General features: G+C 49.0%; 9 protein-coding genes across 9 annotated transcripts; 6 read left to right on the plus strand and 3 right to left on the minus strand.

Moving 5' to 3' along the window:
- Window positions 1–2,731: 2,731 nt before the first annotated feature.
- samB (MYND-type zinc finger protein MUB1) lies at window positions 2,732–4,546 on the plus strand (the record flags this gene model as incomplete). Its single annotated transcript, XM_033566168.1, has 1 exon — window positions 2,732–4,546. The coding sequence occupies one exon, from the start codon at window positions 2,732–2,734 to the stop codon at window positions 4,544–4,546; it is 1,815 nt and encodes a 604-aa protein (XP_033431925.1).
- An 814-nt stretch (window positions 4,547–5,360) lies between these two features.
- Window positions 5,361–6,775, minus strand: ATNIH1004_001470 (putative oxidoreductase, 2OG-Fe(II) oxygenase family; the record flags this gene model as incomplete). Its single annotated transcript, XM_033566169.1, has 6 exons — window positions 5,361–6,002; window positions 6,084–6,234; window positions 6,296–6,312; window positions 6,367–6,420; window positions 6,477–6,536; window positions 6,596–6,775. 6 exons carry the CDS (start codon window positions 6,773–6,775, stop codon window positions 5,361–5,363), a joined length of 1,104 nt encoding a protein of 367 aa, XP_033431926.1.
- Window positions 6,776–7,536: 761 nt separating this feature from the next.
- ATNIH1004_001471 (MKT1 family protein) lies at window positions 7,537–10,225 on the plus strand (the record flags this gene model as incomplete). The annotated part of the gene is made up of 9 exons (XM_033566170.1): window positions 7,537–7,543; window positions 7,632–8,000; window positions 8,077–8,174; window positions 8,242–9,084; window positions 9,138–9,224; window positions 9,275–9,524; window positions 9,590–9,821; window positions 9,873–10,065; window positions 10,136–10,225. The coding sequence occupies 9 exons, from the start codon at window positions 7,537–7,539 to the stop codon at window positions 10,223–10,225; spliced, it is 2,169 nt and encodes a 722-aa protein (XP_033431927.1).
- A 371-nt stretch (window positions 10,226–10,596) lies between these two features.
- On the plus strand, window positions 10,597–11,805 carry ATNIH1004_001472 (uncharacterized protein; the record flags this gene model as incomplete). Its single annotated transcript, XM_033566171.1, has 2 exons — window positions 10,597–11,119; window positions 11,219–11,805. 2 exons carry the CDS (start codon window positions 10,597–10,599, stop codon window positions 11,803–11,805), a joined length of 1,110 nt encoding a protein of 369 aa, XP_033431928.1.
- A 358-nt stretch (window positions 11,806–12,163) lies between these two features.
- On the minus strand, window positions 12,164–12,597 carry ATNIH1004_001473 (heat shock factor-binding 1 family protein; the record flags this gene model as incomplete). The annotated part of the gene is made up of 3 exons (XM_033566172.1): window positions 12,164–12,249; window positions 12,360–12,459; window positions 12,526–12,597. The coding sequence occupies 3 exons, from the start codon at window positions 12,595–12,597 to the stop codon at window positions 12,164–12,166; spliced, it is 258 nt and encodes an 85-aa protein (XP_033431929.1).
- A 376-nt stretch (window positions 12,598–12,973) lies between these two features.
- On the plus strand, window positions 12,974–14,271 carry EBP2 (EBP2 family rRNA-processing protein; the record flags this gene model as incomplete). The annotated part of the gene is made up of 3 exons (XM_033566173.1): window positions 12,974–13,114; window positions 13,204–13,894; window positions 13,973–14,271. The coding sequence occupies 3 exons, from the start codon at window positions 12,974–12,976 to the stop codon at window positions 14,269–14,271; spliced, it is 1,131 nt and encodes a 376-aa protein (XP_033431930.1).
- Window positions 14,272–15,102: 831 nt separating this feature from the next.
- ATNIH1004_001475 (uncharacterized protein) lies at window positions 15,103–17,054 on the minus strand (the record flags this gene model as incomplete). The annotated part of the gene is made up of 4 exons (XM_033566174.1): window positions 15,103–16,221; window positions 16,300–16,458; window positions 16,518–16,783; window positions 16,850–17,054. The coding sequence occupies 4 exons, from the start codon at window positions 17,052–17,054 to the stop codon at window positions 15,103–15,105; spliced, it is 1,749 nt and encodes a 582-aa protein (XP_033431931.1).
- Window positions 17,055–17,425: 371 nt separating this feature from the next.
- ATNIH1004_001476 (pseudouridine synthase PUS4) lies at window positions 17,426–18,696 on the plus strand (the record flags this gene model as incomplete). Its single annotated transcript, XM_033566175.1, has 2 exons — window positions 17,426–17,459; window positions 17,516–18,696. 2 exons carry the CDS (start codon window positions 17,426–17,428, stop codon window positions 18,694–18,696), a joined length of 1,215 nt encoding a protein of 404 aa, XP_033431932.1.
- A 2,007-nt stretch (window positions 18,697–20,703) lies between these two features.
- ATNIH1004_001477 (uncharacterized protein) lies at window positions 20,704–21,909 on the plus strand (the record flags this gene model as incomplete). The annotated part of the gene is made up of 4 exons (XM_033566176.1): window positions 20,704–20,908; window positions 20,967–21,292; window positions 21,359–21,409; window positions 21,787–21,909. 4 exons carry the CDS (start codon window positions 20,704–20,706, stop codon window positions 21,907–21,909), a joined length of 705 nt encoding a protein of 234 aa, XP_033431933.1.
- Window positions 21,910–22,169: the final 260 nt, after the last annotated feature.

Consider the following 22,169-nt stretch of genomic DNA (forward strand, 5'->3'; position numbering starts at 1 on the left):
TATGGAGTATGTATATAAACTGGCAATTGTACAGCAAAATCTTCCGATTTCGGTGGCCACGTCTTGTCCGAAGTACGTAGCTATGACTTGTGAGGGAAATGCTCGAGCGGGTCTCTGTCTGGAAGAAATTGACCATCATCCATCGACTAGTGACTACATGCAGAAGTAGCCTCTATATTTTTCTATCTGGAGACATTCTCCCCACTGGTAACCTGATCGCTTCAAACAATCGAACCGTGCTTGGCTAGCTCGGCGGAAACCCCTTCGCTGAGGTCTTCATTAATCCTGATTATTAATGATACCCCCAGTCTGTTTGTATGGTGCTGACAATAGCTGGACTCCGTATGAGCGCAGGATTCCTCGATTTGTCAAGATTACGGTTATTTGGGACTTAGAGGTGCTTAATAGAGCCTCAAGCGCACCATCGTTAATCATACGCTCTTTTAAACGGCGCGGTCGTTGAACCGAACACAAATACTTGGGAGAGCCAAACCCTGTCTAACTGGTTCAAAACGTGCTAACGGTTCGAATCAACCAATTTTACATTTTTGGAAACATGACCAGTTGAACCTACCCCAGGTACATACTAACGACTAGTGGTACACCCTAAAATATCTTCTGGATACGCGCAGCGGCTGCATATACATGGATACTCTAGAAACTGTTTACATCTTTAGCTGCCATGCCGCAATGCTGAATCGTCTGGTTTCAAATGACCTGGAGTTCGTCACTAACAAGAATCTGAGACTGTCTATACCTGAAATGCCCCTGCCAGCGCTGGCTGATAACCTTGGGTTTCTAAATATAAAGATAATCTAGGACATGGGGTAGAAATAAACTATTCTGAAACAAATATAGACATACATGTACCCCATACAGGCCCATGGTATATATCCATCCATTTAAATCACTTAAAAGACACCCGGTGTTCTGGATGATACTGATACTAGCCCTCGAAGGGCGGCTAAGCTGGGCCTTGTCGGCAGTGTTTGCACCTATGGCTGTTTCTAATCATGGAAATGCAACGATGTCCGTGCGTCGGCGATGGACGGAAACCAGCATTCTGAATGGCGGGTTTTCCCCCGCCTCCTCAGGGATTATATTGCACCATTGTTTGAGAATGTCCAGTTGTGCTGATGGGTATTTATAATCCGCTGGGAAATAAACGGAGTGTCGAATAACGAAATAATCCTGGAACGGAGGCTGATAACCTTCACTACAAGAATGAAGAGAACTGGGCATGGGCTCTATTTTACAGGGCACCAAATGAAAGAAAGCAAATTAAGATAAAATAATGAAACTGTCGGACAGATGTATTAACTAATTAATTAAATTGGATAAAATATGGTCAGAAGACTTCATACCGATGCGTTAAGGAAATGATAGTATGAGATTATCATTAACATTACCTAACGGCAGTCTTTAAGTCCGAGCATTTTAATGATTTCATATCTATAATAGGGTCAACAGTGGGTTCTTGCGTTGGTCTTTGCTTCTGGATCTACAGATGACTCCGCCTATCTAGGAAGCCGGAGAATCAACCAATACATGTACCCACTATGAAACCTTGGGGGTGATGGCGGCAAAGGAATGCTTTCAATAAGAAAGAAAAAGGGGAGAGCATGCTTTTCAGGGCAGAGACATCGAAGTGGTAACATGATGGTCACGATATCAAAGGTGGTGGCAATATCAGTCAGTTATTGCATGGGCATCACCGAACGGGATTTCTCTCGTAATTCTTCCCTTCTACATCGGAACTAATCTGGTCAATATATCTGGAATATGATACGGAATGTATCATTAAATTATTAGACGGAAAGGGAAGGAGGCGCAAAAAAAAAAAAAAAAAAGGGCGTAGTCAGATAGGATTAGGTGAGAAACTTCTGGCGGTGGCTTCGGAGGCAAAGAAATGAAGGGTGGCGGGAACAGTGAAGAAAATGAATCATCATGGAATAACCATCGGGAAACCATCACTTCCAAGGGATTTGAGGGTTTCTCAAAATAATCATAGCAGATCAAAGAATAAAAATAACCATCTCGATAAAAGCGTAAATCCTACGACCAGGTGAGTGGTAGATTCTTCAGCCCTCCTGTAACTCGACTAAGGAGGAGGGAGCCTGAGGCGCCTGACGAGAGAAACTCCGCTTTCGCCTTCTTGGCCATTCCCGACCTCGTTCGGTCTCTCCCTCTTCTCTTTCCCCCCCATTGATCCTACCTAATCATTACATTTGCATCCTATTTCATCTCACGCATATACCGATCTTTTGGGGGGTTTCTGGTTTCTGTTCTGGTTTTTGACTTCTTGTACAGCGCCTTCACCGTCTCAGCTGATTCCTCCCACCGTTTCTGTTCACCTTTCTTCCTTCGTGATTCACCCGACTCTGACGGACCGAGTGTCTTGGCTCGAACAAACCTCCCTTTTACGTCTCATCAGTTTTGCAAACGTCTTCATCACTCTCTCATCATCTTGCGCTCGAGGATTTACACCCCTCTGATCATTGCAACATCTCAGGCTTGTATCCCATGATCTGCCAGTAAATACTACAGACCCCTTTTTTTTGGACTCTTTTCTTCCTTCCCATCGATTTCTCCCACCAGGTCACGTTGCCGACAGGATTCTATCTCATTTTAGGGGCTGAAGCCAGTCAGCCATCCTTGATCGAACCTTCACCTCTTTAAACCCCTATCCGACCGAGTATCATCGAGTTGGCCACTCAACCTCTCGCCCAGCATGCGGGAGGTCAATTTCAGCATTCCGAATGTCAACAAGGCCTCTGTCAATATTACTACCACCCTCTACGACCGGCGTGCCTTAGATTGTACATCCACATTGCCTCTGATAAACTCTCTTAATCATCTCGCGTATCTCACTACGTCCTCTGCGCGGATTCGCGATATCCTCACCGTCGATGGGGGCATCGAAAGATTGGTCTGTATCCTCAAAGAGGGCAGGAGTCGAGATTTGATGGAGATGTGGAAATGGAGCCTTGCCTTTCAGTGTGTTGTCAACATCGGGGTGCGGGGCTCAGAAGGTGTTAGGACAAGAGTCGTTGAAGCTGACATGGTGCCTGTCATCGCAACGATTCTTGACAATTACATCAAAGTGGTTGATAAGGCACGGGCACGGGCGGACACCGAAACCCAACGGCATTCGTCGAGGCATCACACCAAGGCCGCCCCCGGCATCACTGATACCACTGGACGTCCTTCATTCCTAGACCAATCATCAAACATCGATCAACGTACCTCTCGGCGCCATGCTCCTCCACCGAATATCGAAATCCCTTCGTTCTTCCAGGAGGCCCAAGCTGCCGACTCCAATGCCATGGACGTTACCTCCTCGCCTCGCCTGCCGATGACCTCTCCTCCAGAACGCAGTACTTTCGGACAGGAGGCTCATAGTCACAGGCCAAACGACACACGTCATCATTTGCACTCTGGTCACCGTCATAGGGCGATGCAGCCCCTTCCCACCGCATTGCCACCAATGGATGCAGCCGATGGTTTCGGATTGCGTCCTGTTCGTGACACCGAAAGACTCCCAAGCATGCTTCCCGCTTTGCACAATGGAATTACGTCTCAGCCCGATTCTCCAACTACGCCTAGTGGACCTGTGCAGCCTCGCAACATTACTCAAGCCAATATTGCGAGACAACGGCCCACTCTTAGACAACAGCAGTCAGCTTCAGGCGAATCCGATGATGGAAACGGAGAAGGCTCTACAATGGAAGATGAAACGGGATCTGGGGAAGCGGCCGAGCCTATCGTTGGTCTTCAAAATCAAATGGAAATTGATGAAGTCAGCGATAGGCAAGGTATGCTCGATGGCGTTTCTAATGCGCATGATCTGACGTTGACTGATCCATCCGAAGGACAAGAGGCCGAGACATTTAACATCACTCATCGCTCCACCGTCGATGGTAGCATCATTAACAATGATACCACGCAGACCAATGGTGCGCTGGGCTTGTCTCCTACCCAAGCCGTCAACAATGCCAATTCTCCTACTCTCGTTCCCAGTCCATATTCCCTTTACTTGCGTGACCGATCGACAACTCAGAACGTCTTGACAACGATGCCTCGTGACGAGGATGTTTTGATGTCCCTTCAACTTCTCGCATATGTCTCGAAGTATTGCAACCTTCGTTCATATTTCCAGCACTCCCACCTTGTACCGAAACTCAAAGTCGACCGTGAACTTCACATCCTAGAGGAAGGACACTCCCCGGTAGAGCCTGCTGACGAAGAAGACGAGTATCTACTGGCCGACAATGTTAACATATTCCCTCTCGTTGAGAAGTTCACTGTTCGGCATCACTCCAAAGACATGCAGTACTGGGCATGCGTCGTCATGAGAAATCTTTGCCGAAAGGACGAGTCAAGGGGTGGTATTCGTCAATGTGCCTACTACAAGTGCGGGAAGTGGGAGGAATTCCAGCGACAGTTTGCAAAATGTCGACGTTGTCGCCGTACCAAGTACTGCAGCAAAGATTGTCAAAAGGCTGCGTGGGTTTATCATCGTCATTGGTGCCACACCACGCCATGATATGAGCGTATGAAATTGTCTAATTCTCCTAATGCATACTGGCTTGCATAGCGTCATATCCGCCACGTGTTTCTATTTCGATTCTTCGTTTCCCACGGTTTCATAACTACAAGTGCATGGCATTTCAGAACCTGGCGGCGTTCCTATTCGTCACAAAGATACCTTTTGTCGTCTATTTATCTTTTTTATTAGTGTCGCCATCTCTTTTTATAGCACTGCCTTTTGTTTTACCCTTATTGAATGCTCTGTCTTCTCTCTTCCCCCCCTCCCCCAAATATGTTTCATTAACGCTGGGCGTCAGCCTTTTTGCTGCAGATGTTGGTTAATATTGGTGGTCATGAATATGCACTCATTGCAAAACAGCCATTCTCCTATCATGCAATCCTTGTTTCTTTTGTTTACAGCATCTCCAACCTTCTATTGGTATTTATTCTCCTGTCTTGACGCCGGATGATTCTCCTTTGTCAGTAGCTATTTAGCATACACATCCACCCTACAGTCCTTGTGGAGCGATTTTATTTGGTTTTTCGTATTCGTTTTTTGATATCCCATCGTTGGCAATTCTTGGTCTTGGCCTTCATGTCTGTGCCGTCGATGGCCTATCTTGTCTATTGGCTCGGATGCAATCATGTGCATAGTATCTGTTATGTATCTGCTCCTTTTTCCTTACAAATTGAATAGTCCGAGGCCTGATGGCTTTATGGCTTTTTCAAGTTTACCTCTCCTGATATCATTCGTATGGTGCAGACTTTAGACCTTCACATAACTTGTCCAACATGGCAATGTAATGGCTACATCGAATTGCGATCCCAACCTATTCCTTCCTGAAACCATAGGTTGCAGCCAGTCGCGACTCTAAATGCTCACGAGCTGTCAGTGCTCGTTTCCCAGGTTCCAGCTGTCCTGCTCCCCCACCGAAGCCAACCTTCTCATCGTGCACGCCGTTTTGCTCACATTGTTTACGATAGGCAGCGACCACCCCACTGGGGACCGGGACCAACTCTGTGTCATTGAGAGGATGGCAGAAAAAGACAATACTGTACCGATCCCGGGGATTGGGACTCCGCTGCTCGGAGAGAGGGAAGACAACTCGATGGACGGTCGACTTCAACAGGCCATCGGTCCAGTAGCTGAGTAGGTCTCCAATATTGACCAGGATGGGCGGGAAGACGAAAGTATCGTCTTCGTTTTTCCCTTGGACAGTCTGTATTGGTTGCACGGGCACCGGAGCCCAGATTTCCTCTGGCGTCAGGATCTCAAGGCCTGGCTGTCCGGGACGCTGGAATAACAGTGTGATACTCCCGTAGTCGGAATGTGCTCCGGCTCGTACGTCGATTTCATGCTTGTAGGTGGATGTCGTCGGGGAGAGAATGGATGGATAATAGAGGTAGCGCAGGATGCTGCCTGTTGAACCTTTGTTGGGATCATGACGGGTCGTGAAGAAGTCATCTGGGATCTAATGGGATGATATGATGTGAGCCCAGATTGGAGTGTATTACGCATGAGAGATGGTTTGATGGCTGTGGTTGGTACTTACCCCCAGGCCGAGTGCCAGCAGTTTAAGAATTCGGCTGCAGGTCTTGTTGCAGAGATCTGCGAAATGTCCTATCTCTGTCTCGTGCGGAGCCAGAGATGGAGGGAGAGGCTGTTGGGCCCGTCCGTTTTCGAACTCGCCGAAGTTGAATCCTCTAGGGGTATGGTTAGCTATATACTATGGACGGGATTGTGACCAATTAGCCAGGTACATACTCTTTAAAGTCACCTGTCTGCATCAATTTAGTCAGTTACTGTCCTCATAGAGTAGTTCAGAGGTTATATACCCGTTGATGTTCGGGGTCAAGTGTTTCGACATGCATCCCGGACCAGCCACGGTTCTGAAGACAGTTAACTGGACTCTTGCTGGAGTAAATGAGAAGCGTCTAGTACGCACGTTGGACTGGATTCGACAGGTAGATTTTTCTTCCACGGGGGACATGAAGAAATCCTTGGACTGCAGATACTAGTGAGTACTTATCTCTCTCTTCTTACATATGCAGGGGACAACCGTACCAATCCAAACGCCTTCTCCACATCCTGAGCCGTAAAGTCCGATCCTTTACTGTTCACATAGAGAAAGCCATATTTGGTGGCTGCGTCCATCATTGCCTTTCCTACAGCGGTATCATTGGGATCCGAGATATCTAAAACGGGAAGCTGAATAGCTGGTCCAACGGCCTTGGAATCTTCCATGTTGAGATATACGAGAACCTGAGGGGTCTGAACTAGAGAAGAGAACAGAGTTGGACAGATTATAGATATGGAGAGAAGAGGATAAATGTTGGGTCTCCGAGCGTTTTTGTATCTTTAATCTCTTATCAGAGAGAAGGAGGAGGAGGGGGGGGAGAGTATCGGAACGGAGCGATGCGATGGAGTTCAGCGATATCGACTAAATGGTGTCTCAATACTAAGTATCTACCGTTCCCCGCAGATGACTCAATTGGGGTTGAAGGTATATTAATTTGTTTCTGTTTTAAGTTGACTTTTGACGTGTATCATGTGTCAATCTGTCGGAGGCAAAATATGTCCCGTACATATAACTATACTAGGTATCGATCCATTGATCATCGAGGGAATAAAGAGAAGGCGGTATACCCTATGATCAATATCCAAGACAGAATGCAGATAACATTTCAAGAGACATGAGAATTGATTAAATTGAATGAATAGTGACAACTGATCGATGTGGGACAACCCAAATTCGGAAGCGCCGCTTCGGCTCCCCGTGATTTCTTGCCATTCAATTTAATCCATCAATTCATCTTCGGTGTAGTTGTTTGTCCATATTCTTACCTCGTCATCCCACTCCCAGTTCCTCATCGTTCTTCCTCCCCCTCTCCCCCTCCCTCGTCTCTCTATCCCCTCTCTTTTCCTTCTCCCTCCCGCCCCGGGCTCTCCATGCCTGGAATTGACCTCCACTTCCTTATTCCGTGACCTCACCTCCAGCTGCAAGAATGCCGAGTAAGCTAGCTCCCTCCCTCCTAGAGCTCCTAGTGAGCTCCCACCTTGTCCTGCTGGCACGCGACTAACCCTTTTGGTCTGTATACAGTCCGTCTGTTGGATGAATGGGCGGTTACCCGCACCAATTCTCTCCCTCTCTCTGCTCTCCAAGGGGCCGTCGTCGGTATCGATGCGTCGCACTACATTTCCCAGCACCTCCTCAACCCCGCCACTCGTGAGCCTCTCCTGGTCGCACTGGGTGGCTTTCCGTTCGCATTGAAGAATAATATTGAAAGAGAGCTTCAGGCCTTCAAGGATCTAGGCGTGGCCTGTCTATTTGTGTTCAACGGCCTAAATTTCGGCACCAAATATCAACGGCCTACCGTGGAGTCGGAGTCAGTGCGGGCCTTCGAGCAAGCCTGGGACCTTTATGACCAACAACGGGCTGACCAAGTGGTGGATGCATTCAGTGGTGCTGGTAGGTCCTCTGTCGCACGTTCCAAGAATTGAGCTGTTTCGCTCGACATGCGCTGACAGGCCTTGTTTACCCCCAGGCACTCCGCGACCGGAGTCGCTGTATCGCTTTTTGCAGCGTATTCTTCAAAACAATGGCATAGACTATATGGTGGCCCCTTACAGTGCCGCGGCTCAGGTGAGATTGGCAATACCGTGCTCTTCGCTACAAGCGGTGCTTTCTGACATGTGGTTCTGCTGCTTAGCTCTCTCATCTTGCCAAAGGCTCAAATCCGCTAGTCGATGCAGTTTGGGGCCCGTCCGAAGTGTTACTCTTTGACGTCGACAAAGTAATTACCCGGGTTGATACCGATCCGGCACAGGTTGTCTGGCTTTCTAAACACATGTGCCAGGAGACAATGGGCCGACTGACGAGTGAACAATTCCTGGAATTTTGCTTGCTTCTGGGATCGTCATTCCTGCCAACATTCCCGATGTTCGATAACTCGGGATTTCCGGGAAAGAGCCCAAGTGTTCGGGACGCCCTACCGATGTTCAATGCGGCCGGACGGAGCGCCCTCGCCCTTTGCGCCCAATTCGAGGACGACCGCCGTCTGGAGGAGCTGAACTACACGGACCGCTACAAGCGTGCGTATATGACTGTGAAGCACCATGTGTTCATGGACGAGGATGGCCATGTCGGCCCGGTGGATGTGGAGAATGCCTCCTCCGACATGCATGAGCTGATCAGCTTGCGGCTGCCAGAAGAGCTGTATTTCTATCTGTCAAAAGGCGTGCTTGGTTCTGATGTGCCCAACTATCTGACTTCCGGCGAGGTGTTGATCTCTCAGCCTTTGGGAGTAGAGGATACCGAGATCTATCGTCAGGTCACGAGCAGTATGCTCACGCCTATCCGAACCCAGTCGATTGGATTGCTCTCGAACTCACTTCACAGGTTTTACCAGACCAAGGTGATTAGCGTGCGGACTTGGTACGACGACAACTCTGACATAAATATCAACCTCAAAAGCCTTCCCTCAGTCAAGGAGTCAATTCAATCCTGGAAAATCCGCAGCGACCAGCTCCCCGAAACAGTGAAGAAACTGCAGGTTAGACTGGCCATAGTTCACATATTCTCGCTATGATATTGACGGAAAGGCAGGGATCATACGGGCATTTCAGATTTGCAGCCCAAAGCTTGAGGGAGCCCGAATTTGCTCCCAAATCGTTTTCGCCTAAGGACGCCCCTGTATGATTTATGCTTTTTTGTGAACTCCTAAGGAGACTGACCGCTACTAGGCACTCTCATCACAGGAGGAAATCCTCAACAACGTCTTCTGGCGATTCCTACAGCTTCGGGGCTATATCGATGAATCATCGCATCAGCTTACCCCCTGGGGCGTTTGTCTCGAGCAAGCCCTCTCTGTATTAGGCCCCGATGAGTCTCTAGAAGAGGCTACATTCCTTGCGATTGAGATGCTCCGGCTTGGACTCCTCAATGCGAAGCCGTGGTTCTCTGAAGTCTCTGGGGGGCCCATGAGGGGATCAGGTAAGCCGTAGACGATCCTGGATATAGTAGTGATGGTAGGAGTGCTAACTCCTAGACCGTTCTAGATGAGGACAAAAACTTCAATATGTTGGTTTCGCGCGTTGCCTGCATTGCCAAATTACAACATAAGAGTATTGGCTACTCCGGGCCTCTGAGCAGACAATTGCTGTGCTACCGTTCTCTGATCACGGAGGTGCGCGCTGCGCTGCGAAACCTGCTTGAAGTCGTCTTGACGGGCCTCTTTCTCAGCGGCGATGCTGACCGGGACCGGAAGGACTGGAGTGAAATGAGTGTGAAGTAAGTGAATCAACGCGCTGCTGAACTGAGACTCTTCTCTGACGGGCCCAGGCTCCCTTTTATCGATGACAATGACTGTGGGCTGGGCATTGCCATGCGCACGTATCTTGATGACTTGCCTCTACAGTCGAACCCGACATCACCGGAGGCGCGGGCCGAGGTGAAGTCGAAAGGCAAGGATTGGTTCCAGCATAGCGAAAGCTTCACTAGCAACCTGGACATGGCATTCAAACTGTGGGATGCGGTAAGTGATTATTCGAGATATCCTCCATTTGGTCTACGAGACTAACAGGGTATTTCTTGGTATACTACAGGTCTACAAGGGAACGCAGAACGCGGACAAGGAGTTCAAGGACGGACAATTGTTTGAGGAAGCAAATAGCTGGTTGGCCGACAGACGGTGATGGGACTGCGCCATGAGAAGTTGTAGGGAAATCGATCTAGGAGATCTAGGAGCTGCCATAGTCCAACGAGTCTCTTGACTGGAGTGCTTAGATGACCATCTACTTGGTTACTGCTCTATTCGTAGATATACCTGTATGGTTATGTGGCATGAAAGTAGATAACTATGTGCGTAGATTAATTAATAATCTGTTAACGTGTCCTCTTCCGACCCACTTTTCCGCCCACCAACGTCAAGAGCTGCCTATGCACCCATGGCGCCGACCACTCCTTGCATTCTCGACTTCATTCTCCTCGTCATTTCAGCGGGAGAAGCACGGTGTGAACCCACATTTGCAGTATCCTCCTTCGACGTCGTCCTATACTCCTCAACATGGCGCGTCTGAGCATCCTGCTCGTGAGCTGTCTCACCTTTCTAATCGGCATTGTCAGAGCCGACTCCGCAGTGGTGGACCTGATCCCCAAGAACTTCGACAATGTCGTGCTAAAGTCCGGAAAACCTGCCCTGGTAGAATTCTTTGCCCCGTGGTGTGGTCATTGCCGTAACCTGGCCCCCGTGTATGAGGAGCTGGCCCAGGCCTTCTCCCACGCGGAGGACAAAGTAACCGTGGCAAAGGTCGATGCGGACGCAAACCGGGATCTCGGCAAGCGGTTCGGGATCCAGGGTTTCCCTACGCTGAAGTGGTTCGATGGTAAGAGTGACAAGCCGGAGGAATACTCGGGCGGTCGCGATCTCGAAAGTCTGTCGGCGTTCATCACGGAGAAGACGGGCGTTAAGCCTCGTGGTGCTAAGAAGGAGGCTAGCAAGATTGAAATGTTGACCGATTCGTCCTTTAAGACTACCATTGGAAGTGATAAGGATGTACTGGTGGCGTTTACTGCGCCTTGGTGTGGACGTACGTAATTGTCCATTTCTTCCCACGCACTGCGTTCGAACTGGGGTTTGGATTAAGTGGGGTGTTTTTCGACTACTGACCGGTTACTCGCGAACTTAGACTGCAAGAGCCTCGCCCCTACCTGGGAGTCCCTTGCCAACGACTTCGCTCTCGAGCCCAACATCGTGATCGCCAAGGTGGACGCAGAGGCTGAAAATGCTCGGGCTACAGCCAAGGAACAGGGCGTCACCGGGTACCCGACCATTAAGTTTTTCCCCAGGGGTTCCAAGGAGGCTGTCGACTACGCGGGACCTCGCACTGAGGAGGCGTTCGTGAATTTTGTGAACGAGAAGGCTGGCACCCACCGTGCTGTCGGTGGAAGACTCGATGATAAGGCCGGGACGGTTGTGATTCTCGACACTCTGGTCGCCAAGTATACTTCGTCTCAGAGCTTCGATGATCTTGTCAATGAGGTGAAGAAGGCTGCCAAGGGTCTTCAGGACAAGTACGCTCAGTACTATGTTAAGGTTGCGGAAAAACTGAGCCAGAACCATGAATACGCCAGCAAGGAATTTGCTCGCTTGAAGAAAATCCTCGAGAAGGGTGGCTCGGCGCCTGAGAAGATCGATGACTTCATTTCGCGCAGCAATGTGCTGCGTCAGTTCTTGGGCGAGGAGAAGAAGGATGCTACGAAGGATGAGCTGTGATTTTCCAGGTTTTACCTGCATGCAATCTAGGAATAAGTTATATCTACTACTACTCACGACCGTGGAATGTATGTTGCATGATTATTAAATGAGTTTATAGTCCAGGAATTACCAAGCACTTCATATACTGGCCAATACGATGCACAGAAGTGACCATAATACACTTCAAAAAATAAAAGAAGAAATATCCCTCTAAGGGAAGAATAAATTAATCTCAGGGTATCTCAAAGGCCCCATGGCCCGAAAATACAAACAAAGACCTCCACTATACAGTATACAATTCACAGACATGTAGAACTCTACCAAACAATATCGCTCTCCTAGAAATCCACTTGATCTAATAGGGCAGAACGAGAGACTATTTCGCAGGACTCGTAGGATCAGCATCAGAGGTATTATGCAACGAGGCTTCCAGCTCGTCTAGTCTTCGCACCATTTCATCCACTATCGATAAACCATAATTATCAGCATTTATCTCCATGGAACCACCACCTGTTAATTTACACCATATCTAACGGAGATTGTCGAAGCAAAGGAGGAGCGACTATACGCACACTTTCCAAACATCTCGCGCGAGACATTGTCGAATTTATGCTGTAATTGGTCAAGAAGGTCATCGACGGCGGCTGTCAACTGGCCCTGAGGATCTGTAGCCTGTATATTGCGCCAGTTGTCTGGTCAGTGGATATGATATCTAATGGATGGGTGGAAGTGGCGGACCTGTTCACCAGAAAGAAGAGAAGGCGAAGAGACATTCTCTGACGTTGCGACGGATTTAGTTTCTTCAGTCATGATGATGAATAAATACTCAACCTGTCAGAGGGAAAGCCTGTCCACAATAGGTATTAATACCCCCTGACAAATCAACAGTCAAAATCAAGTCTTGTATACCAGCTGTTCAACTCGAGCCTAAAGCGGAAGGTCCGAACCCGATAAGCGTTCCGGATCAACTGATCTTCCTTTGTCCAGATGCAATCTAACCATATTTAGACCAGTCTACTCTTATCTTCAGACATAGCCGTATACAGACTAGCGTCACTCCAAAAAAATTCCCGTGCTTGGTTTCTAGTGAAGTTCGAAGCTGTGTCTAGCGCTCACTTCAATCCGTATATTTTTTTCTCTTTTTCTTTTTATTCCTGGAGGGTTTGTACTTGGTGTGTCGTACAAAATGGCCAAGAGGAGTAAATTGCTTCAGGCACTCGATGACCACCGTGGTCGCGACTATGATGCAGAGAAGCAGAAGAAGCTAGCCAAGGCGGCGGCGAAGAAGAAGGCTGGGAAGACAGGTGCTGCTGGTGAAAAGGATGAGGTGTGTTTGGATTTTGACTGTTCTATAGCACTTGATTTGTTTTGCAAATCGTTTTGGAGATAGCTTGAGGACTAATTTGTTCGTTGAAGACTGAACTGGCAACAGTGAAATCTAAGAAGCGCAACGCTGAAGAAGACCCCGAGGATAACACAAGCGACGAGGAAGAAAAGGAGGAAGAAATTGACACGGCAGAGGAAGGCAAGGAAAAGTACGACGAGGAGAACGAAGAGGAGGAGGAGGAGGAGGAGGAGGAAGAAGAAGAAGAACAAGAAGAAGATATTCCCTTGTCTGACCTCTCCGACGATGAAAGAGACGACGTGGTGCCACACCAACGTCTCACAATCAACAACTCGGCCGCCATTAACACGTCCCTCAAACGCATCTCCTTCATCACCTCTCAGACCCCGTTTTCCGAGCACAACTCCCTAGTCTCGAAAGAGCCGATCGATGTCCCTGACCCCAATGATGACTTGAACCGGGAACTGGCATTCTACAAGGTGTGCCAGGCGGCTGCCAATTCGGCGCGTAGCATGTTGAAGAAGGAAGGTGTGCCGTTTACTCGACCCGGTGACTATTTCGCCGAGATGGTCAAGACGGACGAGCATATGGGCAAGATCAAGAAGAAGCTGTTTGACGAAGCGGCTGCTAAGAAGGCAGCTGCCGAAGCGCGCAAACAGCGCGATCTCAAGAAATTCGGAAAACAGGTGCAGGTGGCCAAGCTGCAGCAGAGACAGAAGGAGAAGCGCGAGACATTGGAAAAGATTAATGAATTGAAAAAGAGTAAGTTTATCTATCCTTCAACCCTGAGGTATTAAGAAATAAAGTTCGTGTGTGCATTGTTAACATTTCACTTCTCAGAGCGCAAGGACGACACCTCTGGCCCTACGGATGATACCAACAACCTGTTCGACGTTGCTATTGATGATTCCAACCCGTCTGGTAGCCGCAAGCGAGGTCGTGCCAACGAGAACGGCGGTCCTTCACTGAAGCGCCAAAAGAAGAACGAGAAATTCGGCTTCGGCGGCAAGAAGCGCTTCTCCAAGAGCGGCGATGCCGCCTCCAGTGGAGATATGCGGAACTTCTCAGTGAAGAAGATGAAAAGCGGCTCGAAGAGACCGGGAAAGAGCAGGAGAGCGGCCACCAAGGGACGGGCATGATTGATTAATTGATTTTCGTCTTGATTTTCGTACTACTTCTCGCGTTGTTATATCTGCATGCTCCGGTATGGGAATCAAAAAGCTGGTCGTTTGGGTGCAAACGAGAAAGAAATCCTGTCTCATTATCTGACTCCTTTGTCATCCAGTCTGAGGAACCGGTGATACCTGGGCCACTTCTCTAGTCTAGATCTCATGGGTATATTGATTTGATATATGGATATGACCTATCCACATACATAGGATTATCCTTACACCTTCACGATCGATCTACAATGAAGGTTTCTGGGTCAATAGAGACAATGCCTTGGTAATGGCCAATCAATCCTCTTAATCTCATCTAAAGAGGTATCATCTGGAAAAAAAAGTAGCAAAAATTTGTAACATCACCCGTATGAGTTCCCATACTCAACACACAACGCCACTCTCCTCTTAGTCCATTTGACACCGGATTTTGCATCTATCATGATAGTGAATTCGCTGCAAACCCCATTCCATGCCAATTAAGCATTACTAGTGGCAGTCAATTCTGAAAATGTATACCTTGCTTTTCGCCCTGATGAATTCAATTCCTGGAGTACTTTTCACCTCTGCTATATTATAACCCGGGAGATATAGACCCAGAGCAAACTGTGTGAGGTTTGATCATTCGTGAAATGAAATGAAAAGAATACTCGCCAGCGTGCCATGTAGAAAAACAGCGAGCCAGCCACTGGGACCTCGATATGATTTCGTTTTGTCATCCCCATGCGTAAGAAGTCTTCTTGGAGCAGGAAAAGACTTGGTCATATGGGGAGGGAGAAGGTTTACTTTCTGTGCAGTACGTGCAGTAAATTATGCCCCTATACCGGCCGTGCCATTGGTCTCGCTAGGCCCTCCGTTTATGTCGGGAAGTCCGTCAAGGGTTCCTATCCCTTGGATATGGCTGAGGAGATGATCGACGCGGACGCCAATGTTGAGTCGGTGTTCAGCAAAGACTAGGTCGACTTTGGCTTTTGTGTCATCGGCATGAGCCAATGAGTGGTCTTGGATCATCTCTTTTCCTCGTTTCGTGCTGCTTTTGTACACGACTTTCCCGCAGCCTCGAATCTGGCACATCCATGTATCAGATGATACGCCGTCGTGGTCGCCTTTGGGAGCATCCGCATCGGAGGGGTCTTGGTCAGCGAGGGAGACAGAATTGTTTCGACTCTGAAGAGTGTCCTGCAGCGGTGTCTTTTGGAATGAATTTGACTCGGAGTCAGACAGGATTGAGCGAGTCCTGCGTTTTGTACGCGTCGATAGAGGATCCCGGATGAGATCGTGGCCACGAACTTTGCTCGGCGTGGCAAACTCTTCCATTGCATCCGGGTTGTCATCCGATAGATCTTCTTCCTCGGTTGCGATGTGTCTTGTTCGCTTGCCGGTTTGCTTTGTCGCGACAGAGCTTTTGGGTCGCAACACCGACTTGCGGACGCGCCGTTTTCGTTGCTTAGGTTGGTCTTCTTCATTGTCGCTGTCTTCTTCGGACTCTGCGTCGTCCGAAGATCGAGGCCGCAGTGGAGTGAGGGTTACATGCTGCAGGCCGTTTTTCTTCGCTGCAGCCTTCAATTCTCGGTAGATAACCTTGCGAGACCAATCGAAGTTCGACGTCTTCGCATCATCCATTAACCCCAGGATAGTATCGGCCCTGGAGGCTATCATGTCCTGTGCATACTCGACACTACCGATCTCATAGCGCTCTACCAACGTCGAGGCGACAAGGTGAAGGTTCAGCTGTCGCTTCGCCAAATGTCCCGCCTCTTTTAAGCCAAGGATCACTTGATATACCGTATCTGCCTGGGTTTTGGGGACCGCAGTCGGATCCAGCGAATGGGCCTTCGATTCCGGCTTCACATCGTCCTCTTGATCTTTTTCTGCATATTGATCGTTCTCAGGCGGTTCTTGTAGGGCTTTAATCTGTTCATAGTCCTCCTTCGTCGAGAAGTTAGAAACAACCCGTCACACACGAGATCCCATGGGGTTATTGATCAAAGGGGGACGAAAGCGTACTGGAAATTTATCACACAGATGCTCAAAGATACTCGTGTTAGTCCATTGCACGCCTTCCTCGCCCTTGAGCATTCGAGAGAGTAGAAAGGCACGATGTTTGTAGAAAACTTCGGCGGAGTCATCCCCATCCTCACAGATGCCATGAGTATGGTTAACGTACTAGCCACGATATGCGAGTCAGCCGTCTGCAATTCCCACCCACGGCGGGGTACACTTACTTCCTCACAGAGATATTCAACGCTGGGATTCCAATTCTTCCCCTTCCGGCGCTTGGATTGATGCCTATCGGCTAGGAAATACAACAGATCGATGGCCTCCACCACGTCATTGAACATGGGCCGATAACCCCTCGCGGGCGAGATGGAGAACCAGCCCGCCCGACCAGCCACCCAGAATCCAACTTCGCCGTCATTATGTTGTCCGTAGGCGTAATGGGTGACATTATCTAGCACAATGCGTTTGGCAAGGTAGTCGGGATCGAGAACTAGAGCAACAAGCCCGTCGGATGTCAGTTGAGAACGGAACTGTATGTATCACTTCTGTACGCTACCGAGCCTTTCCTGCTCCTCTTCCACCTCCTCCAGGGTTCCAGTGACCTGGACAGGATTGTCTTCGGAAGCTGCAAGGAGATTTGCATAGCGTGATTTGCCTGGAACCAGGACTCTGACCTCGGTCAGACTGAACTCTTCCCAGTCGTTCTCGTCCGTAAGAGACGGGTCTCTGGAGGCCAAGACACTATCTTCTCGCGATGTCATGTCGCCGGAAGCAGCATGATGCCGTGACCAACACACGAGGGGAGATTGGGGGGACTTGGGAAGGTAGATCTAGACGAGTTGAGAGGAATGATTCGACGTGCAGGCGAGTGTGCGAGTCCACGTTGTTTGCAGGGAACGAACCCATTATGCCTGGCCTGGTAATTACTCACGACCTCAGACAGCCGGCGCGTAAATTACGCCGGCGGCGTTCTCGCCGGTATGAATATTACCGGTCGGTCTTTCGACGGATCTGGAATTGTTTCACGCCGACCTTCAGCGATTTAATCTGTCTCGCTCTTCCTCGATTTTATTTTTTATTTTTCCCGTTGCTCATGGGATTCCATCGCGGATTGAAATTATTCCGCCGTACCATGTCTGGAGAAAAGATCTACGAAGGTGTCTTTGGTATGCTTGTCCTCGGAACTGATGATCTCTCAAAAGATTTAACGGAGGTGCTATAGCGGTTCATAAACCCCAAGGTGTCAGCTCGGCCGATGTTGTCCGTCACCTTCAATCCCACTTCAACCCTTCAAAGCTCTTCGAGCCTTGGCTGGAGGAAGAGCGTGCCCGACGAAGTCGTGAGAGCCACTTCCAGCGCAAGCGCCGGCGTACCCAGCAAATGGATGTGAAGGTCGGCCATGGCGGAACCCTCGATCCGATGGCTACCGGCGTGCTGGTGGCGGGTGTAGGCAAGGGCACGAAGAGTCTGAACGACTTCCTGGGATGTACTAAGGCATACGAGACCGTCATACTGTTCGGAGCCGAGACCGACACCTATGACAGGCTGGGCAAAATTGTTCGACGAGGTCCGTACGAGCATATCACGCGGGAGATGGTTGAAAAGGCCTTGGAACAGTTTCGGGGCAAGATAATGCAGCGGCCGCCCATCTTCTCGGCGTTGAAGGTGAAGGGCAAGCCTCTGTACCAGTATGCTCGAGAGGGTAAGCTGCCTCCGATTGAGATCCAGGATCGGCCCGTGGAAGTGACCGATATACGGATCGTTGAGTGGTATGAGCCTGGTGCCCATGATTACAAGTGGCCCGAGACGGAGGCTACTGGTGAGGAGAAGGAGGTTGCGGACAAGCTCCTGGCGCAGGACGATTCCTCACCGACTGCTGCATCCACAGAACCAGCTGAAAACACTAAGCAAGAAGACTCTTCGACAAAACGCAAGTCACCGCTCTCTGCGGACAATTCGAAGGAGGGGGAGGTTGATGCCTCAGCCACTACGGACGCGGATTGCGCTCCCACGGCGAAGAAGCAGAAGGTATCTGCCGAAGGAGATGAGGTTGCAACGCAGAAAGAGCAGTCATCAAAAGTTACAGAAACAGTGGAGAAGCCTGCCACATCACAAACCAACGAGAATCCTGCTCCTCCCCAACCGGCGGCGGTGAAGATCACCATGACGGTCACTTCTGGCTTCTACGTTCGTTCATTCGCACACGACCTAGGCAAGGCCATTGGTAGTTGTGGTCTCATGAGCTCCCTCATTCGAACTCGTCAGGCGGATTTTGAACTTGGTTCAGACAATGTACTAGAATACCAGGATCTTGAGGCTGGTGAGGAAGTCTGGGGGCCCAAGGTGAAGCAGTTTCTCGAGCAGTGGGAGAAGAAAAGGGTGGCTGCGCAAAGTGCCAGTTGAAGTCGGACGATCATGTTTGATATGAGCAGTTGATGCGGCTGCGATTCTGTATAGTTCCATATACCCTCCTTGAGGCCGTGGCGAAAGTTTTGCGGTAGATTTCGTACAATATACTATCAAGAGAACGCTGGGTAGCTCTATGTGAATATGCATGATTCTGAATCGGCACGAAGCAAAGAGTGAATGTCAACAGAAGATGGACATTCCTAGAAAAATATATCTAATATATTATTACACATAAAACCTGGCACATCCTGTTGTATTATGAAGGAATATGAAGCTATATTCCTTGACTTATTCAACTACTTCAATGCCAAGCTGCCTTGACAAGAATGTGACCACCTTTTAGACCTTGATCCTGACCCCGCTTCGACCTCCATAGAAACTCGTAGAATTAGACCCTATTTCCTAATTGGACGATTGTGTAACTATTCAAGCAAGCCATTCCATGACTTCTTAGAATGGTGGAAATGAGGACGTAACGGTCATCATTTGCAGGTCAAACCTATTGCCCACTTCAGTGAGTATTCTGACCGATTTTCTTCAAAACATTCCATGTCTATTGACTAGTATATCCAACATTCTTCATATGCCAAACCATTACAAACCACCAGCTTTATCTCTTGTCCTAGCTAGTTCTGCCGTTCATCAGGCTTGCAAGCATCCCCCCTCCCTTTTCTTAACCAATCACCCTCCCCCATGGACCAATTGTGCCATCCAACACCTTCAACGCGGCCTTCACAAAGTAGAAACACGCCGTATCTGGCGCCGATTTGCCAAAATAACGAGGAGAGATCGTCTTGCTAATTGCTTCCCAATACAAAAATACTGCTAGCAACATACATCTAGACCATAGACCATATAGATGCCAAAACAAAAAGAAGAAGAAGAAGAAAATGAAAACAGAGACGAACACTTGGAAGTCGTTATGTCGTTGAAGTGTCCACCAATGGTCTCGTTCATAAGCACTTGAGTAGATGGCTTGGTTAGTCGACAACTTGCAACCGACGACTGGGCCCTTGTATAACCTTGAAATGATCCGCGGCATTAGTCCCTTCCCACCGGTTGAAAGTAAAACCATCCCATTATCATCGCTTCATTTCTTGGGTGCACAGGGCTTGATCCGCACTGGCCGACGACATAGGTCGTGTCCGTCTCCGTACAGTGTCGCATGGCGGTCTAGGCTTGATCCTTTGTTGCGAGCTCCATGAAGCAGTAGGATGGGTTGCGGCTCGTGAATGGATCAATGGACATATCTAGAAGTGTGCCGAGGAGGGGATCATGGGTGGTTAGTGGGGGTTTTCTCTAGTTTTGCTCTTCTGCATCATGTAGGATGTCCATGTACGTACATGGTATATTGATCTCCTGCGAATAACGATTTTACATCATTTGATTTCGCAAAGTACGGTAAATTGCCCGCATATATACGCCTTCCCTCGGCGATCGCCGGGGGGAGTATCGGGAAGAGATTGTTCGTCGCAGTAACTGGAAAACGAAGGATATGACTTTGTGTTGAAAGAAATATGGCACCAGGGTTGGTCTCTGACGCATTGTCACTCCCACAGTCAACTAGTCTAGAGCGCCAGTTCTGGGATGCAAATGTCCGTCCTGTACGAGGCTAGTTCTCAGCATGATTAGTCCTGGTGTTGTTGGTGCTGGATATGGAGTATAGTAGATGGTAGTTATTGGGTAGGAAAATGCTTATGAACTTATCATTTTGTCAGGATTGAGATGTGGTTCAGGTTCTGGTCAGTACAGGCAATTTATTATTTTTATTTAGCCATTACGGAGTAGTTTGTAATTATGAGAATGCATTGTAACCATCATAATTTGGACGAACGGTGGAAAGAGTAGTACGACTGTGCGACCAGCCGATCGGACGATCGAGTGGCATAATTGCGGGGAAGACAATCCCAAAGAGTGGACGAGACCCTGGACCATCTCTGTTCCATTCTGGTATATGCTATCGAAGAGAAGAAAAGAAAGTGTTATATCCTCTACAAGTTTATGTCCCTCAAAGAGAGACAACCAAAACCCGCCGTGGGAGGTGCCCATCGTTCCATCCAGGATCTCTTCCGCATGGATGGACGAACCGTCCTCATCACCGGCGGCGGAGGCGCAATGGGATTAGAAGCTGCGCGGTCTGTTCTCGAAAGCGGAGGTGACGTTATCTGCGTCGACCGACAAGATGAACCTCTCCAGGAGCCGTGGGGTAACTCTTTCTTCCTTTCTTACTTTCCATCTATCCAGATTTTCGCTAAGTCCACTAGAAGCCGTACAAGTAACCGCCTCCCACCACAGTACGAAAGTGTGGTACTACCAATGTGACGTGAGCGACGACCAGCACGTCCAGCAGACTGTGACCGCAGCGGTATCCCAGGCTCGATTCCCACTGCGGGGACTGCTCTGCTGTGCCGGGATCAGTGGCGAAGGGCCATCAATTGACTTGCCGGTGCAGAACCTCCGACGTATGATGGACGTCAATGTGACAGGGACGTTTGTCTGCGCACAGGCAGCAGCTCGAGAGATGCAGAGACACGGTCAACCGGGTAGCATTGTGTTGATTGCGAGCATGAGTGCCCATGGGAGTAACAAGGTAGCTTCTCTCTCTTTCATATACACAGGTAGAGGCTATAACATGGTAACAAAACAATGGATCTAGAGCGTTGACACCACTGCCTACAACTCTTCCAAAGCCGCCATCGTGCAAATGGTGCGCTCACTCGCCGCAGAATGGGGCAGTCGCATCAATATCCCCTTGATCCGTGTAAACTCGATCTCCCCCGGATACATCCGGACGCGCATGACGGAGAGGAGTCACTGGCAGATCCTGGGATCGAGAAGCAGTGGACGTTGGATAATATGTTGATGCGATTGAGTGAGGCCCATGAGTACCGAGGGGCCATCATGTATCTGCTCAGTGATGCGAGCAGTTTTGTCACGGGGGCGGATCTGCGTGTGGATGGAGGTCATACGGCGTGGTAGAGCGTTATCCGGTTGTTACAGTCTGATTTCTTCCTATAAAAGAGTATCTAAGTATATCGAGTTATATACCAGACTAATCCTTGATTCCATTCTGAACAATTTCAGCCCTTCTCTACAACCCGTGCATCCTGGAAGATGTCGACATTTCAGATGACCACTGCCGAAGGAACCATGCAGGCGGCAAAAAAGGACAAGTTCACCGCGAGTGTGGCAGATAATGGGAAGTGAGATGGGTGGATGAGTTGATGTCGTACGAAATGGGCTGACAGCAGCTTCCAACACAGCAAACCACAGTACTGAGCTGGATAATATTGCATTATCACGGTTAATAGTCCCGGTAACCAATAGAGGCTGTACATGAGTTGAAGCCGGCCAACATGAGGATGTATACACACACGTACAGCTCGAGCTCGAACGGTGAAGTATGTGGCGTTGTTAGTTAAGAACGCCTCGAGAAAAATAATGCAGAACGTCATAGATAGATAGCA

Source organism: Aspergillus tanneri, assembly GCF_003426965.1.
Source record: "Aspergillus tanneri strain NIH1004 chromosome Unknown AapTan_2_pilon_pilon_pilon, whole genome shotgun sequence".
Lineage (NCBI taxonomy): Eukaryota > Fungi > Ascomycota > Eurotiomycetes > Eurotiales > Aspergillaceae > Aspergillus > Aspergillus tanneri.